General features: G+C 38.3%; 1 protein-coding gene across 2 annotated transcripts; it reads right to left on the bottom strand.

The window, feature by feature from the left end:
• Positions 1-4,720: 4,720 nt before the first annotated feature.
• Or4f15 (olfactory receptor family 4 subfamily F member 15) lies at positions 4,721-14,171 on the bottom strand. Of its 2 annotated transcripts, XM_017591957.1 has the most exons (2): positions 13,270-14,171; positions 4,721-4,730 (listed from the first exon to the last, which is right to left on the bottom strand). In XM_017591957.1, the coding sequence occupies exons 1-2, from the start codon at positions 14,169-14,171 to the stop codon at positions 4,721-4,723; spliced, it is 912 nt and encodes a 303-aa protein (XP_017447446.1). The 2 variants fall into 2 exon arrangements, with proteins under 2 accessions (XP_017447446.1, NP_001000605.1); NM_001000605.1 differs by lacking the exon at positions 4,721-4,730 and having other exon boundaries at positions 13,233-14,171.
• Between the last annotated feature and the right edge of the window lie 4,505 nt (positions 14,172-18,676).

Below are 18,676 nucleotides of genomic sequence, written 5' to 3' on the forward strand. Positions count from 1 at the left end.
TGCCCCTAATTAGCAGGAAGTATTCTAATGATTTCAATGCCCACTTTCCTTGTCTTTCTTTCCTACCTAGTGTTGCAGGGTTAGAATAATAAAGAAGGATGTTAGAGAAAAGAACATGATAAAATAGCCAAAAGTCAGACCAGAATCCAGAGGACATTTGGGGTCAGGTCCCTCCTTTCACCATATGCAACTTAGGGATTTAATTCAGTTATGACCTCAAGTCTCCCAGTTTGGCATCAAAAGCCTGAACTTGATGAGCCATTTCCCTGGCCTTTGAATCATTTTTTTTTAATTGTGAAGTATATATCACTTTTCTTGGACTAGTTTTCAACAAGAGATATGGAATATATGTATAGTATGTAAGCAGTTAGAAACAAAGCAAATAATCTTTTAAGTGCTAGTAACCCTCTACTAAAGAAATACTTGGTACAAAAGATTAAAAAGTGTTGGTGGAGGTACTTGAGCTACAAAGAATGTAACTATTTTGTATAAGGTCTGGTTGGTTTGCAAAATCAAAAAGTAATAAAAAATGAAATAAAATTAAGTAAAACATACTAATAATGAAATCAGAGCAGAAGCATTCCTAATTCCAAAGCACTTGGAAAAAATTGTCTTAATCACAACCATTTGAACCACCAGGAATGTTCTTAGAGATGACTTTTTAACTCACAGATAAGCACCTGTAGCTGAAAAAAAATGTAGAAGCTAGATTTGAGGAAAGAATTCTAACAGTAAAAGGTTTGATTAAGGAAAGAGGGGCAGGCCCTTCTGGTTGCTGCCCTTATGGAGAGCTGAAACCCAGGCCCAAGGAGAGACTTCAGACCAAAGACCAGAGATAAGACAAACTTTTCTGCTCCAAGTGACCTGCCTGATAGACTCAAGACACACAAAGACAAAACTTCCCTGTGACTGGACACTTCTGGTTTCTAGTTGATACCCCAAACCTCACTGATCCCGTCCCAAAGCTCCTTCCTCCCAATCCCTGTGGGAGAGAAAGCTGATTACCCAGAAGTGTGAGCACTCCTGAGATTGCAGGGCACGAGAGACCACCACTTCTGCCCACCTTTGTCCACATCCCTGGCCCAAGAGGAAACTGTATCGGGCCTCTGGGAAAAGGAAGACAGGGGCACTCAAGCTGCAGGAGCCCTGTGGTACAGACTGTGACCAGATCTGAAGACACCTGGTCAAACAGCTCCCTGAACCCAAATCCCTTGGGAGGAAGAGCTAGAGTGTCAGAGGGGCAGACACTTTGGGGAAACCAGAGAAAACTACTCTCTGCCCACATTTCTGACTCTAGAGGTAAACACCTAGTGCCATCAGGGCACCCTCCGCACAGGGACCTAGAAGTAGGGGCAGGCCCTTCTGGTTGCTACCTCACAGAGAGCTGAAACCCAGTCCTGAGGAAGGACTTCAGGCCTGAAACAAGAGGTAAGACCAACTTTTCTGCTCCAAGTGACTTGCCTGGTAGAATGAAGACACACGCCCACAGGAACAACTGAAAGCCAGTAGACAAGAAAGACTACAGGCCTGAAAGCAGAATACTCTGTTCCCATAATTGTCTGAAAGAAAACAGGAAGCAGGTCTACAGCACTCCTGACCCACAGGAATATAGGAAAGTTAAGCCACTGCCAGAAATAGCAAAACAAGGTAATACCAGAGACAACCTGATGGCGAGAGGCAAGCACAGGAACCCAAGCATCAGAAACCAAGACTGGCATCATCAGAGCCCAAAGCTCCCACCAAAGCAAACACTGAATCTTCAAACACACCAGAAAAGCAAGATCTAGATTTAATATCATATTCGATCATGACGATGGAGGACTTTAAGAAAAACATAAAGAGTTGCTTTAGAAAAATGTGGGAAAACACAAGTAAAAAAGTAGAAACTCTTAGAGAGGAAAGAGAAAAATTCCTGAAAGAATTACAGGAAAACACAATCAAACAGGTAAAGGATTTGAAAATGGAAATAGAAACAATAAAGAAAGCACAAAAGGAGACAAGCCTGGATATAGAAAACAAAAGGAAGAGAAAAGGAGCTGTAGATACAAGCATCACCAACAGAATACAAGAGATAAAAGAGAGAATCTCAGGAGCAGAAGATTCCATAGAAATCATCGACACAACTGTCAAAGATAATGTAAAACTGAAAAAGCTACTGGCCCAAAACATACAGGAAATCCAGGACACAAGGAGAAGATCAAACCTAAGGATAATAGGTATAGAAGAGAGTGAAGACACCAGCTCAAAGGACCAGTAAATATCTTCAACAAAATCATAGAAGAAAACTTCCCTAACCTAAAGAAAGAGATGCCCATAAACGTACAAACAGCCTACAGAACTAGAAATAGATTGAACCAGAAAGGAAACTTTTCCCGTCACATAATAATCAAAACACCAAACACACAAAACAAAGAAAGAATATTAAAAACAGTAAGGGAAAAAGGTCAAGTAACATATAAAGGGAGACCTATCAGAATTACACCAGACTTCGCACCAAAGACTATGAAAGCCAGAAGATCCTGGATAGATGTCATACAGGCCCTAAGAGAACACAAATGCCAGCCCAGGTTACTGTATCCTGCAAAACTCTCAACTAACATAGATGGAGAAGCCAAGATATTCCATGACAAAACCAAATGTATACATCTTTCTACAAATCCAGCCCAACAAAGGATAATAAATGATAAAACCAAATACAAGGAGGAAAGTTACACCCTAGAAAAAGCAAGAAACTGAAGACAAGTACACAAACATAATCTCACCTCCAAATACGAAATAACAGGAAACAATAATCACTATTCTTTAATATCTCTCAACATCAATGGACTCACTTCACCAATAAAAAGACACAGATTAACAAACTGCATACGTAATGAGGACCCAGCATTTTGCTGCCTACAGGAAACACACCTCAGAGACAAAGACAGATGTTACCTCAGAGTAAAAGGCTGAACAACAACTTTCCAAGAAAATCATCTAAAGAAGCAAGCTAGAGTAGCCATTCTAATATCAAATAAAATCAATTTTCAGCCCAAAGTCATCAAAAAAGATAAAAAAGGACATTTAATATTCACGAAGGGAAAAATCCACCAAGATGAACTCTCAATCCTAAATATGTAAGGTCCAAATACAAGGGCACCTCTATACACAAAAGAAACGTTACTAAAGTTAAAGCACACGTTGCACCTCACACAATAATAGTAGGAGATTTCAATACCCCACTCTCATCAATGGACAGATCATGTAAACAGAAATTAAACAGAGACATAGACAGACTAAGAGAAGTCATGAACCAAATGGACTAAACAGATATTTAAAGAACATTCTATCCTAAAACAAAAGGATATAACTTCTTCTTACCACCTCATGAGAGTTTCTCTAAAATTGACCATATAATTGTTCACAAAAGAGGCCTCAATAGATACAGAAAGATAGAAATAATCCCATGCGTCCTATCAGACCACCATGGGCTAAAGCTGGTCTTTAATAAAAATAATGGAAGAATACCCACATATACATGGAAGTTGAACAATGCTCTACTCAATGATAACCTAGTCAAGGACGAAATTAAGAAAGAATTTAAAGACTTCTTAGAATTTAATGAAAATGAAGGTACAACATACCCAAATTTATGGGACACAATGAAATCTGTGCTAAGAGGAAAACTCATAGCTCTGAGTGCCTGCCGAAAGACACAGGAGAGAGCATATATCAGCAGCTTGACAGCACACCTAAAAGCTCTAGAACAAAAAGAAGCAAATACATCTAGGAGGAGTAGAAATAATCAAACAAAGAGCTGAAATCACCTAGTAAAAACAAAAAGGACCATACAAAGATTCAAGAGAACCAAACGTTGGTTGTTTGAGAAAATCAACAAGATAGATAAACTCTTAGCCAGACTAACGAGAGGACACAGAGAGTGTGTCCAAATTAACAAAATCAGAAATGAAAAGGGAGACATAACTACAGAATCAGAGGAAATTCAAAAAATCATCAGATCCTACTACAAAAACCTATATTCAACAAAACTTGGAAATCTGGAGGAAATATACAATTTCCTAGACAGATACAAGGTACCAAGGTTATATCAGGAACAGAAAAACCATTTAAACAGCCCCATAAATCCTAAAGAAAGAGAAGCAGTCATTAAAAGTCTCACAACCAAAAAGAGCCCAGGCCCAGATGGGTTCAGTGCATAATTCTATCAGACCTTCATAGAAGACCTCATACCAATACTATCCAAACTGTTCCACAAATAGAAATAGATAGAGTGCTACCGAATTCCTTCTATGAAGCCACAATTACTCTTATACCTAGACCACACAAAGACTCAACAAAGAAAGAGAACTTCAGACCAATCTCCCTTATGAATATCGATGAAAAGATACTCAAAAAATTCTTGCAAACCTAATCCAAGAACACATCAAAATAATCATCCATCATGATCAAGTCAGCTTCATCCCATGGATGCAGGGATGGTTTAATATACAGAAAAGCATCAATCCAGTATATATATAAACTGAAAGATAAAAACCATATGATCATTTCATTAGATGCTAAGAAAGCATTTGAAAAAAATTCAACACACATTCATAAGCCCTGGAAAGAACAGAAATTCAAGGCCCATACCTAAACATAGTAAAAGTCATATACAGCAAACCAGTAGATAATATTAAACTAAATGGAGAGAAATTTGAAGCAATCCCACTAAACTCAGGGACTAGATAAGGCTGCTCACTCTCTCCCTACTTATTCAATATAGTTCTTGAAGTTCTAGCCAGAGCAATGAGATAGAAAAGGAGATCAAGGGGATACAGATTGGAAAAGAAGAGGTCAAAATATCACTATTTGCAGATGACATGGTAGTATATTTAAGTGATCCCAAAAGTTCCACCAGAGAACTACTAAACCTGGTAAACACCTTCAGCAAAGTGGCTGGGTATAAAATTAACTAAAATAAATCAGTAGCCTTCCTCTACACAAAAGAGAAACAAGCCGAGAAAGAAATTAGGGAAACAATAGCCTTCATAATAGTACCAAATAATGTAAAATACCTCGGTGTGACTTTAGCCAAGCAAGTAAAAGATCTGTACAATAAGAACTTCAAGCCCCTGAAAAAAGAAATTGAAGATCTCAAAAGATGGAAAGATCTCCCATGCTCATGGATTGGCAGGATTAATATAGTAAAAAATGGCCATTTTACCGAAAGCAGTCTACAGATTCAATGCAATCCCCATCAAAATACCAATCCAATTCTTCAGAGAGTAAAACAGAAAAATTTCCAAATTCATGTGGAATAACAGAAAACCCAGGATAGTTAAAAACGATCCTCAACAATAAAAGGACTTCAGGGGGAATCACTATCCCTGAACTCAAGCAGTATTACAGAGCAATAGTGATCAAAACTGCATGGTATTGGTAGAGAGACAGACAGCTCAACCAGTGGAATAGAATTGAAGACCCAGAAATGAACCCACACACCTATGGTCAATTGATTTTTGACAAAGGAGCCAAAACCATCCAATGGAAAAAAGATGGCAATTTCAGCAAATGGTGCTGGTTCAACTGGAGGTCAGCATGTAGAAGAATGCAGATCGATCCATGCTTATCACCCTGTACAAAGCTTAAATCCAAGTGGATCAAGGACCTCCACATCAAACTAGATACACTCAAACTAATAGAAGAAAAAGTGGAGAAGAATCTCGAACACATGGGCAATGGAGAAAAGTTCCCGAACAAAACACCAATGGCTTATGTTCTAAGATCAAGAATCGACAAATGGGATCTCATAAAGCTACAAAGGTTCTGTAAGGCAAAGAACACTGTCGTTAGGATAAAACGTCAACCAACAGATTGGAAAAATAGCTTCACCGATCCTACAACAGATAGAGGGCTTATATCCAAAATATACAAAGGACTCAAGAAGTTAGACCACAGGGAGACAAATATCCCTATTAAAAATGGGGTTCAGAGCTAAACAAGAAATTCATAGCTCCTGAATGTGGAATGGCTGAGGAGCACCTAAAGAAATGTTCAACATCTTTAGTCATAAGGGAAATGCAAATCAAAACAACCCTGAGATTCCACCTCAAACCAGTGAGAATGGCTAAGATGAAAAACTCCTGTGACAGCAGGTGCTGGCAAGGATGTGGAGAAAGAGGAACACTCCTCCATTGTTGATGGGATTGCAGACTGGTACAACCACTCTGGAAATCAGTCTCAATGTTCCTCAGAAAATTGGACATTATACTACCTGAGGACCCAACTATTCCACTCTTGACCATATACCCAAAAGATGCTCCGACATATAACAAAGACACATTCTCCACTATGTTCATAGCAGCCTTATTTATAATAACCAGAAGCTGGAAAAAACCCAGATGCCCTTCAACAGAGGAATGGATACAGAAAATGTGGTACATCTACAGTGGAATACTACTCAGCTATCAAAAACAATGACTTTATGAAATTCATTGGCAAATGGATGGAACTGGAATCCTGAGTGAGGTAACCCAATCACAGAAAAACACACTTTATTTACTCACTGATAAGTGGATATTAGCCCAAATGCTTGAATTACCCTAGATGCACAGAACCCATGAAACTCAAGAAGGACGACCAAAATGTGAATGCTTCACTCCTTCTTTAAAAGGTGAACAAGAATATCTTTGGGAGAGGATAGGGAGGCAAAGTTTAGAACAGAGGCTGAAGGAACACCCATTAAGAGCCTGCCCTACATATGGCCCATACATATACAGCCACCAAACTAGATAAGATGGATGAAACAAAGAGGTGCAGGCTGACAGGAACTGGATGTATCTCTCCTGAGAGATGCAGCCGGAATATGGCAAATACAGAGGCGAATGCCAGCAGCAAACCACTGAACTGAGAATAGGACCCCCGTTGAAGGAATCAGAGAAAGGACTGAAAGAGCTTGAAGGGGCTTGAGACCCCATATGTACAACAATGCCAATCAACCAGAGCTTCCAGGGACTAAGCCACTACCCAAAGACTATACATGGACTGACCCTGGGCTCCAACCTCATAGGTAGCAATGAATATCCTAGTAAGAGCACCAGTGGAAGGGGAAGCCCTTGCTCCTGTCAAGGCTGGACCCCCAGTGAACGGGATTCTTGTGGGGAGGGCGGTAATGGGAGTAGGATGGGGAGGGGAACACCCATACGAAATGGGAGGGGGAGGGATTAGGGGGATGTTGGCCTGGAAACCGGGAAATGGAATAACATTTGAAATGTAAATAAGAAATACCCAATTTAATAAAGATGGGGTGAAAAGGTTCGTTTAAGCACAGTGGGTGAAGGTCATCGATGAGATGGAAAATATTATAGAAGAATTGGGAGGATACATTCACCTGACACTATCAATAACACCAATAGTGTTTCCAGAAAGATAAAACTATCAACTGACTTATTTGTAGTGGAACACATGAGCAGAGAGTGGAGAAAATAATCCTAATTATCTAAGTGTATTTGGTGCTGAGAACCCGTAAGGAGGAAATAGTGTTGGTGAGGAAAATAATTCATGTATTTTTTTAGAAAGTATATCACAAGGAATGAGGTAGTAACCAAGAAAAGGAAGAAAAGTATAGAAATCATTCCATGTTCATAGGATTGTCATGTAATGAATACTATATAGAACCAGAAATTTTTCAAATTAAAATTAATTTATTAATGATATAACTGTATATCTCAGCAACCCAAGGCACATCAGTAAAACACTCCAGAGTATAGTTGGGAGTGTACAACAGACAAACCAAATGACTTTATTTTAATGTATCCCAGTCTGCAGCAATTTTTTTTTCATGCTGAATTTAGGAAGCACATGTAGGGTGATGTCATTATGCAGGTGAAGGCAGGTACAAGATAGAACGAGGCCTGTCATTGGACAAGAAGGAAGGGTGGGAGGGAAAAAAGTTTTAGAGAGGAGAAAGAAACTGGAGCCAGTGGGAGAAGCAGCCAATAGAACATGGAGGCAGATGTTAATATTTCTCTCTGCACATTTACAGATCATTACAAATATTCTTAAGGGATGGATATGTACAGGACTTTGTATGTCTAGGTGGGCAATTATATATTATCAATTGGACCAGAGGTTATTGTATTGTGTGTTCTTTAATGTGGTGATTTAATTGAATTCAAGAGAGTGTGTGGGGGTTGGAGACACTGGGCCGCCATGAAATTGGGAAGTGTATGTCTGGCATAGTGGCAACCTGCCACTGAACACAATTTGGTAAAACAGGGTAGAGAGATTGTAGCCAGGCTCAGAGAGTCGCCATCGGCTGTGTGATATGGGATGGAGCAAAGCGAGTGAGATGCTTTCCTGACTGAGATGAAAATATCAAATAGATGCCATGGGGCATTATGGTGCCAGATCTAGTGTGGGATAAAATAAACCATTTATTTTAATTTTACAGCAACAAGCATGACTCTGTATTTCCTGATTTGCCACTCCTTAAATTCTTTACTTATTGGATATTTTATGTATTTACATTTCACATGTTATTCCTCTGCCCTATACCCCTCCCCCTGCTTTTATGAGGAGGCTCCCACTCCCACCCATCCACTCCCACATCAAAACCCTGGCATTCCCCTACACTGGGGAAATGAGTCTTCACAGGACCAAGGGCCTCTCCTCTTATCCTCCACTCCTCCTGAACAATGCCATCCTCTGCTACATATGTGACTGGAGCCATGAATTGCTCCATGTGTACATACCTCAACTGAAGCCAGGGATATATAAACAAATGGCCACAGAGATCTAGACATGGAAAAACTGGGTCTATTCTTTGTAAATAAAATGGTTAGGTGATCATTGTATTGTTTATTTTTATTTCTTATTTTTCGTGTGGATACACAAACTTGTGAGGGCGTGATTGTGTGTGTGTGTGTGTGTGTGTGTGTGTGTGTGTGTGTGTGTGTGTGTGTAAGCAAAATGATTACCTATTTCTACTGTTCTTCCTTTTGGGGAAAAGATGAACTATGAAATATCTTTTCTGGGATATTTGACTTGTTTTGCTTTGCTTTGCTTTGCTTTGCTTTGATTTGATTTAATTTGATCTGTTTTGTCTATCCATTCTTTCCATTGAACCCTTGTTTTAAAGATCATGAAAACAATAAGGAGCCATTAATTCAGCATTGGATTATGCTGAAAATAATGATATGGTAAATCATTTCTGTTTGCTATGTGTTGGTTTTGCACAATGCTTATTAACTTAAAGCAGTTATAGTTCCTGGGGGAAAAATCAATGCCTGCCTGCCTCTGCCTCCCAAGTTCTTGGAATAAGGGTGAATTCTGCCATGTCTGACCTCTCCTTGTACTTCCTATAGCATAGCCCTCAAACTCACAGCAATCCTCATGCCTCAACCTCCCAAGGTTTGGGATTTCATATGTGTACCACCATGATTTGTGAATTTTGCTTTTTAATATGCTTTTCTGGTTATAAATTAAATAATTATACTAAAGAGAAGTAGAAAGACATGCTGAAAACTGATCACATCTCAATAGTATTTTGTCAAAACTAGTAGCCGAGAGGTAGGTATACATTTATGTCAGTATGGGGAAGAATAAAATTATAAATATATCTATCGTATAAATACATTTTATGGCTCTAGCAAGAACTCAAACTGAGGCTTTTTTTCTCTTGTGGTATTAGTAATGTATACCTACTTCCTGAAATAGCCCTGACTATACTATGATGCATTCCTACTAGCGGTGACTGCCACCAGGGGACTTTGGTACAATTTTATGTAACTTTGGTTGCCATAGCAGTAGGTCTGATAAATGGTATTTGGTGCATAGTACATAGATGCTCCTAAAAACCCTTCTGTACACACATAGACACCCCACCAGTAAAGATTCTTCCAGACCAGTGCTCTGGAACATAGTGAGGGGTTTATTAATACTTGTAAAATAGAAATAAATTTTCTATTTTATGAGTAACTTCTCTTAAAATTCTGAAAACAAAATTTGCCAAACCACAAATAATAACTTAAAGAAGTTTTATTGCCAAACATAACAGTTAAGTGTAACCAACTTCATGTTCATCAGGCTATGCTTTGAAGTGAACTTGTGCCTGATGATTAAATCTTTCCATGTAAACCTCTTTGAATGGAGTCTGAAATCCAGTTTTTAAATACCTCACTTGCTCAACCGACAGCAATGGAATCTTCTTCAAGCATACTGGAAACCCCAATGCATGACTATAACACAATTTTGTAAAACATGTGATTTTGAGCTTCTGATCTTTTTGGGTCAGGAGCTCCTTTTCAATATTTACTAAGAAGATACTAAAAGCTCAAAACGATGTCCCCTTCTTGACATTTTCTTTCAGGTGACAATTCTTCCTGGTGTCAGCTGCAAATATTTGTACTTTAATCAGTGAGAACATATGCTACTCCTAGAAGTTGAACTCATTGTTCATCACTGTGCATGCTATTGCTGACTATGGCCATACACAGTTGTAATCCCAATACCTGGGAGAGTAAGGCAGGAGGATCATTCTCCATTACACAGTGAGCTCAAGGCAATATGAGATTCTGTCTCACAAAAGTAGGGATTAATATCTGTTTCAAACATAGTTAGAAAATATATGATTTTCCCTAGAATATCAATCTCTTCTCCCATGCCATATCTAGTAGTCAAGCCTCTACTTTCAGGACAACATTGTATGTTTTACACATAGCAAATGTGGAACATGTCTTTCTTGTGTCTAGCTTATTTATGTAACATTTCCTGAAGCTCCATCCAGTTTTCTGCAATGATAAGAGAGCATTACTTTTTATGGCTGAATAATACATTATACACACACACACACACACACACACACACACACACACACACACGGATGTATGTATGTATGTATGTATGTATGTATGTATGTATGTATGTATGCATTTATATAGTATTTTCATTATCCATTCACCTGTCGGTAGGCAACTGGATTGTGCTCATAACTTACTTATTGTGAATAATAACACAAAATCATGGGTGTGCAAGTATCTTATTGTTGGTTGTCTAAAGTTCCTTCAGGGATATAACCAGGAGTGGTATAATAGATGAAATGGGAGTTCTGTTATGTTTTTGCATTAAAAACTATTTTCTAGTATAGCATGCTGTGGTGTGTGTGTGTGTGTGTGTGTGTGTGTGTGTGTGTGTGTGTGTTGTATCACAGCCCACATGTCAGTCAGAAACAACTTTTGAGATTTGGTCCTCCCCTTCCCCTCCATGGGTCTCTATTATTTCTACATATTTCAGGCTATCTGATCTGTGGGATTCCACACAGGTGATGTCCCTACATCTCCACAGGCACAAGAAATGAGAAGTTATCATAACTTCATCACACCATGAAGCAAGTGTCAATTAGTAACTTCTTTCTAATCTTTATTAACCATGTTGGATAATTTTAAACACATTTTAAACAAAAAGAAATTTATGCATATTTGACTGACATCATTTTTTCTATTTAATTTTCTGAGAAAGAGCCACAATGATTTATATGACTTATATAGAACAACATCAGATCACATTTCCCTGAGTAAGAGATAATCAATCTATAGTACATGGCTTGTACAATTAATGTGAACAAAATCACATTGCAGTGATAAAGAAAAATATACATAGGAAACTGGCTTTTTAGATGAGATGCTAAAAATGTCCATTAATTGACAATCATCAAAAGAGTATGATATATATCGAGGCTGGAGAGATGACTCAGAGGTTAAGAGTACTTGCTGTTCTTCCAGATGGCCTAAGTTTAGTTCCCAGCATCCGCATCGGCAGCTCACAATGGTCTGTGTGCATCTTGCTTCTGTGGGCATCTGTACCCATACAGTGTGTGTACACACATATGCACACATAAAAATAAATATGAATAATATCTATTATATAGATAGCCCAATAAAGAAATTGGATAGTGAATGAAACAAATTTCAGAAATTGATCCCAATAGGAATAGTAATTTAATATAAAAAGTATTTAGTTTCAATTCAAAGGAAAGAAATGGAACAAATTATTGCTATTCATCCAAGGAAAGCCAAATAGAACTCTTACCTTATACCATAAAAATAATCAAGATGATTAAGTGTTGGTAATTTAAGGGGCAAAAAAAAGCATCTACATAAGTGTACAAAGGGCTGCAGGCTTGGATAGCAGATTCTGATTGAGAGTCTCTGAGAATGCCACCCTAGACAAGAGAAAACTGTTTAATGTGGAGTTTCCTTTTCCACAGTTAGAGCAATGGTTTAAAATTCACCTTTTTTGTTGTTGTACTATTTACTTATTTATTTATTTTTAATTATATCTTTCTTGGATATTTTATGTATTTACATTTCAAATGTTATCTCCTTTTCCCCCTCTCCTATACTTCCTCTGCCCTCTCACTGCTTCTATGAAGATGTTCCCACTCCCACCCACCCACTCCCACCTCAACACCCTGGCATTCCCCCATAATGGGGAAACACACCTTTACAGAACCAAGGGCTTCTACTCCTATTGGTTCTGGACTTTCCTAGGGCCTGAGACAGGAAAAGTATGGTAGTAGGAGAAGTTTGGAAAGGAATTAGAAACGACTTCATCGTGCCTCATGAAAATGACTTTTTATAGAGAAGGAAGGATACAAGGGAGATATACTGCTTTGGGACTACAGGAAAACCTGAGAGAGTGAAATATGGGCACCAATTCAAATACACAGCCCATCTGAAAATGAAAGGGCACAGATACAGTGTTCATCATCAAGTTTTCTTCAGCCTGAGTCTCCCTGGTGACTTTATAGCTATTTCCACTCAGTCTCTGAGAAAGTTCCATCAATCTGTTTTAAAATATACTCTGTATTCCTAACATTTTTATAGCTTAAGGAGATTGGAACAAACAGTGTTGATCAATCACTCTAATTTTCAATTCTATTATTCTACACACTGATCGAACAATTTTCCAGACCACAAAAGAGAGAAGTATGATAAAGAGGTGAGACACAAGAGACTGGATCAATGAAAACAAAATTTTTGTTAAAAAATCTCAAGAACAATTGTTATTCATACCCTGGTGTACAGAGTGTCAGTCACTAACACCATTTGTAATAATGCAGATGATAAATATTTAGCAGATCTTTGGGCATGTAGTAATGCATAAATCTTGGGACTCTCTCTGATATTTCATGGCGACTTCTTTGAAATGTCCATAATGGAGTATCTATAGTTCCATCATCATAGTCAAACCATTTATGACATTTTCCTGTAATGCCTAAAATAGGCCCACAGTCTCCCCATTGCCACTTTCATGTCTTTGTTCCTGAATGTATAGATGACTGGATTCAAAAAGGGAGTGATAAATGCATCAAAGATAGCAAGATACTTATCAAGGTGTGATGTTGGTGAAGGCCATGTATAGAAAAACATCAGTGGCCCAAAGAACAAGATGACCACAGTGATATGGGCTGAGAGAGTGGAAAGGGCTTTAGATAACCCACCAGAAGAATGTTTCCAAACAGTGAATAGAATGAAAATATAGGAAATGACCAGTAGAAGAAAGGACCCCACAGAAATGAACCCACTGTTGACAGTGACCATGAGCTCAAGCTCTTCAGTGTTTGTGCAGGCAAGTCTGAGGAGTCGGGGCAGGTCACAGTAAAAACTGTCCAATGTATTAGGACCACAGAAAGGCAAGTCTACAACAAACACTAGTTGTACCATTGAGTGAATAAGACCAATGACCCAGGAGGTGACTAAAAAGAATAGACACACTCGTGGGCTCATGATGATCAGGTAATGCAGAGGCTTACATATGGCTACATATCTGTCAAAGGCCATGGCTATGAGCAGTACCATCTCAGTGCCCCCAACAGCATGACTGAAGAAGATCTGAGTTATACATCCCCAGAAGGAGATGGTTTTGTGTTTCTTAAAAATGTCACAGATCATCTTAGGAGCTGTAATTGAGCAGAACATCATATCAATGACTGAGAGATTAGCTAAGAGGAAATACAGGGGGGAGTTTAGATGAGGATCCAAGCTTACCGTGAGCACAATGACAAGGTTGCCAATCATACTTGCAAAGTAGAACAGCAAGGTGAAGAAAAAAAGTAAACCCTGAACCTCCCATATATTAGTGATCCCGAGGAATATAAACTCTGATACTGCAGAGCGATTCATTCCATACATTGCTTCTGATGTCAGAATCAGCATTCGTATTTGCTGAGGGGAGAATAAAAATGAGAACAATTTACCTAGGCAAAAGTTAGTGTTTAAGAAAGAAAGTCTGCAGCTGTGGAAGTAATTATTAAATTAATATTACACTTAGCAAAATAATCATTATAGCATGTACACTGGCTTCCACCTAGATGGGTCAGTTGATTTCCACACTGTGTCATAGTTTTTAAACTTAGCTACTATTACTACTAAATTAATTTCATCTCTAAAATGGTGTCTTCTATGCTGTTGCTTAATATTAAATGGATATTTTTACTTCTTCTTGTCCAGGATATTCTACCTGAATGACAAAACAAGTCATTTTTAAATCCCTTTGACTACAATATTTTATGGACTGCTATGATTTTACAGTTTTCAAAGTCTCTACATTGTTATTTTTATAACTAAACTTTAAACAAACATTTCTCTTCTTTCTTCAACTTCCAAAATTTCTCTCATTGTATTGGGCATTACACAAAGTCTAATTCTCAAACTCCAGGTAAACATGCCTTTATTTTTAAAATCACAGTCCAATCCAATCTTCCCATATTCGCTAATTTTCTCCTGGCCAGTATTTAATGTCAACTTGACACAAAATAGTCATCTGAGAGGAGAGGATTTCAACTTAGAAAATGCCTCCATAGGACAATAGAATAGGGAAATCTGTAAGACATTTTCTTAATCAGTGACTGACATGGGAGGGCCCAGTCTATTGTGAGTGATACCATCCCTGGGCAGGTAGTCCTAGGTTCTATCAGAAAGCAGGCAGATTATATCCAAAATATACAAAGAACTCAAGAAGTTAGACCGCAGGGAAACAAATAACCCTATTAAAAAATGGGGTTCAGAGCTGAACAAAGAATTCACAGCTGAGGAATGCCGAATGGCTGAGAAACACCTAAAGAAATGTTCAACATCTTTAGTCATAAGGGAAATGCAAATCAAAACAACCCTGAGATTTCACCTCACACCAGTGAGAATGGCTAAGATCAAAAACTCAGGTGACAGCAGATGCTGGCGAGGATGTGGAGAAAGAGGAACACTCCTCCATTGTTGGTGGGATTGCAGACTGGTAAAACCATTCTGGAAATCAGTCTGGAGGTTCCTCAGAAAATTGGACATTGAACTGCCTGAGGATCCAGCCATACCTCTCTTGGGCATATACCCAAAAGATGCCTCAACATATAAAAGAGACACGTGCTCCACTATGTTCATCGCAGCCTTATTTATAATAGCCAGAAACTGGAAAGAACCCAGATGCCCTTCAACAGAGGAATGGATACAGAAAATGTGGTACATCTACACAATGGAATATTACTCAGCTATCAAAAACAACGAGTTTATGAAATTCGTAGGCAAATGGTTGGAACTGGAAAATATCATCCTGAGTGAGCTAACCCACTCACAGAAAGACATACATGGTATGCACTCATTGATAAGTGGCTATTAGCCCAAATGCTTGAATTACCCTAGATCCCTAGAACAAAGGAAACTCAAGACGGATGATCAAAATGTGAATGCTTCACTCCTTCTTTAAATGAGGAAAAAGAATACCCTTGGCAGGGAAGGGAGAGGCAAAGATTAAAACAGAGACTGAAGGAACACCCATTCAGAGCCTGCCCCACAGGTGGCCCATACATATACAGCCACCCAATTAGACAAGATGGATGAAGCAAAGAAGTGCAGACCGACAGGAGCCGGATGTAGATCGCTCCTGAGAGACACAGCCAGAATACAGCAAATACAGAGGCGAATGCCAGCAGCAAACCACTGAACTGAGAATAGGTCCCCCGTTGAAGGAATCAGAGAAAGAACTGGAAGAGCTTGAAGGTGCTCGAGACCCCAAAAGTACAACAATGTCAAGCAACCAGAGCTTCCAGGGACTAAGCCACTACCTAAAGACTATACATGGACTGACCCTGGACTCTGTCCCCATAGGTAGCAATGAATATCCTAGTAAGAGCACCAGTGGAAGGGGAAGCCCTGGGTCCTGCTAAGACTGAACCCCCAGTGAACTAGACTATGCGGGGAGGGTGGCAATGGGGGGAGGTTTGGGAGGGGAACACCCACAAGGAAGGGGAGGGGGGAGGGTGATGTCTGTCCGGAAACCGGGAAAGGGAATAACACTTGAAATGTATATAAGAAATACTCAAGATAATAAAAAAAAATAAAAAAATAAAAAAAAAGAATAACCAAAAAAAAATTGATAGACACTGGATATTAAATATCGAAGGATATTTAATCATCAAAAATACCTCTGAGCTAAATCATTAAAAATTTACCAAACTATACTAGTAGCTCCAGGTTGCAAAGAAGCAGAATATGAAATATTCCCAAATAAAAGGGTGTAAAATGATATAAATAAAAACATACCAGAGGAAAAAAAAAAAAAAAGAAAGCAGGCAGAACAAGTCACGAGGATCAAGCCAGTAAGCCTCTGCATCAGCTTCTGCTTCCAGGTTCCTGACTTGTTTGTGTTTCTATCCTGATTTTCTTTGATGAGTAATAAAGATATGGAAGTATAAGCAAAATAAAAATTTTCCTCCTCACCTTGCTTTTCATCATGACATTTTTAAAATAGCAATAGTAGCCCTAACTAAAACCACTCTGTTAGTATTTAGTACAATTATTATTCATAATTGTGTAACTGTCCATCTCTTGAACTGAAATGCAGCTTCTTGATGCTCAATAATAGGGTACTGTCTTAGACTATATGAGACCTAATTTTGAATCTTAGGACTGCAAAATAAAACATAAAATAAAATATAGCTAACTTTGATATGGGGATCCTGTTTGGTTCTCATGGGTAGTTTCTACCACCATCATGTCACCAATAGGAACTCACAAAGCCAGATTGCAAGTGCATCTGCTTCCTGAATGAAGAAGTACATTCATGGGACTGAGGACCGACATTAGAGTTGAGAATATTCTGTAAATCAGTTGTCTTCAAACCAATAGTATGTAACTGTATGCCAATTAAGGGCTACAACAAGAACCCAAGGTCATTCCTGTACTTGATAATCCACACAGAGAAATAGTTGTATAGGAAACTTCTCTCATAAAACTAATTATGAGGCATCAATCATTCATTTACAAAGTCAAAAAGAAGGTAGCTAAATTTGTTTTAAAATAGAAGTCCTTTCATTATATAGCCATTATACACTTTCAACAAAATCTGTTTCTGGTAATCTGAAACAAAAATGCTCTCTGGTATAGATCTGCACACCCACTTGACTCCCAGATATAAGAATTACATCACATAGAATTTGTATTAAGATGCACTTGAATTGGGTAAATTAACAGCAAATAAAATATTGGGAAGAGTCAAATTATGTGGAGGTGTGGTCTGGTGTGTGTGTGTGTGTGTGTGTGTGCACACATGCACACGCATGTGCGTGCATGTGTGTGTGCGTGTATGTACTTGGGAACAGGGTGACTACTGAGTTATAAAGAGCATAAAAGCAGCTAAAAAAGAGTGGTCAGCTCCCAACACGGGGAGGAGGATGACAATAGACCTTTGTACAGATAAAGAATAGCCTCTGCACATGGCTAGAGAAGCAATTGAGAGGAAGCAATTATCACCAAATATGAAACTTTACACTAAGACCAAAATGTAAGACTCTCACTAAATATTCACAATAAACAGTTTTCAGCTCTCTCTCTTTTTATGTAGTATGTATGTATGTATGTATGTATGTATGTATGTATGTATGTATATACCTAGCATGTCTGGGTGTTGAATCCAGGTCTTTATGCATAATTTTAAAACAATTGTTTTATAGTTGAACTATTTACTCAGCCCCATAATTAACATTTGTATTTGTTTCTGATCTATGTTGTAAGAAAATATCACAAATTTTGTGGCTAAAAAGAGATTATCTTTCCCTCAGCGCACTGTCCCAACCCCATTCCACTCACCTGCACCCTCATCTTCACCTACCCTGACACTGTTCTAATGTGAGTATTAGGAAATAACTTTGAACTAGCACCAGAGCTTTATTCTTCTCAAAGTTTCTGGGATAGAATCTGTTTCCTTGTCATTTCCAGCTTCTAAAGGATGCTTGCATTTCTTGGTTCAGGGCCCCTCTTGGAATATTTGAAGTGCATATTTCCAGCCTCTAATTATAATCTGATCACTTTCTCTTTCATTCTAAATCTCTTGTTTTCCCTTCTAATGATCATTGGAATTACTTCGAACAGATCAATGATAATTTTAAATCTTAAAATTCTTGAACTAATTATATTCACAACGCCAACTTTGCCATAAGATAATAATCACAGGTTTCCATTTAGGACACAGGCATTCTTCAAGGACATCATTCTGTATGCCACACCATTTTAATGGAATAATAAAAATCTTACAGTGAAGCAACAATGAGTCAGCCTTGAAAACATATACAAACAAATAACATTGTATGGACTGAGCAGATTGCATATATGTATTTAGGAATGTAGATATTAGAAGAAAAAGAAGCCAT

This window comes from Rattus norvegicus, chromosome 3 (genome assembly GCF_036323735.1).
Source record: "Rattus norvegicus strain BN/NHsdMcwi chromosome 3, GRCr8, whole genome shotgun sequence".
Lineage (NCBI taxonomy): Eukaryota > Metazoa > Chordata > Mammalia > Rodentia > Muridae > Rattus > Rattus norvegicus.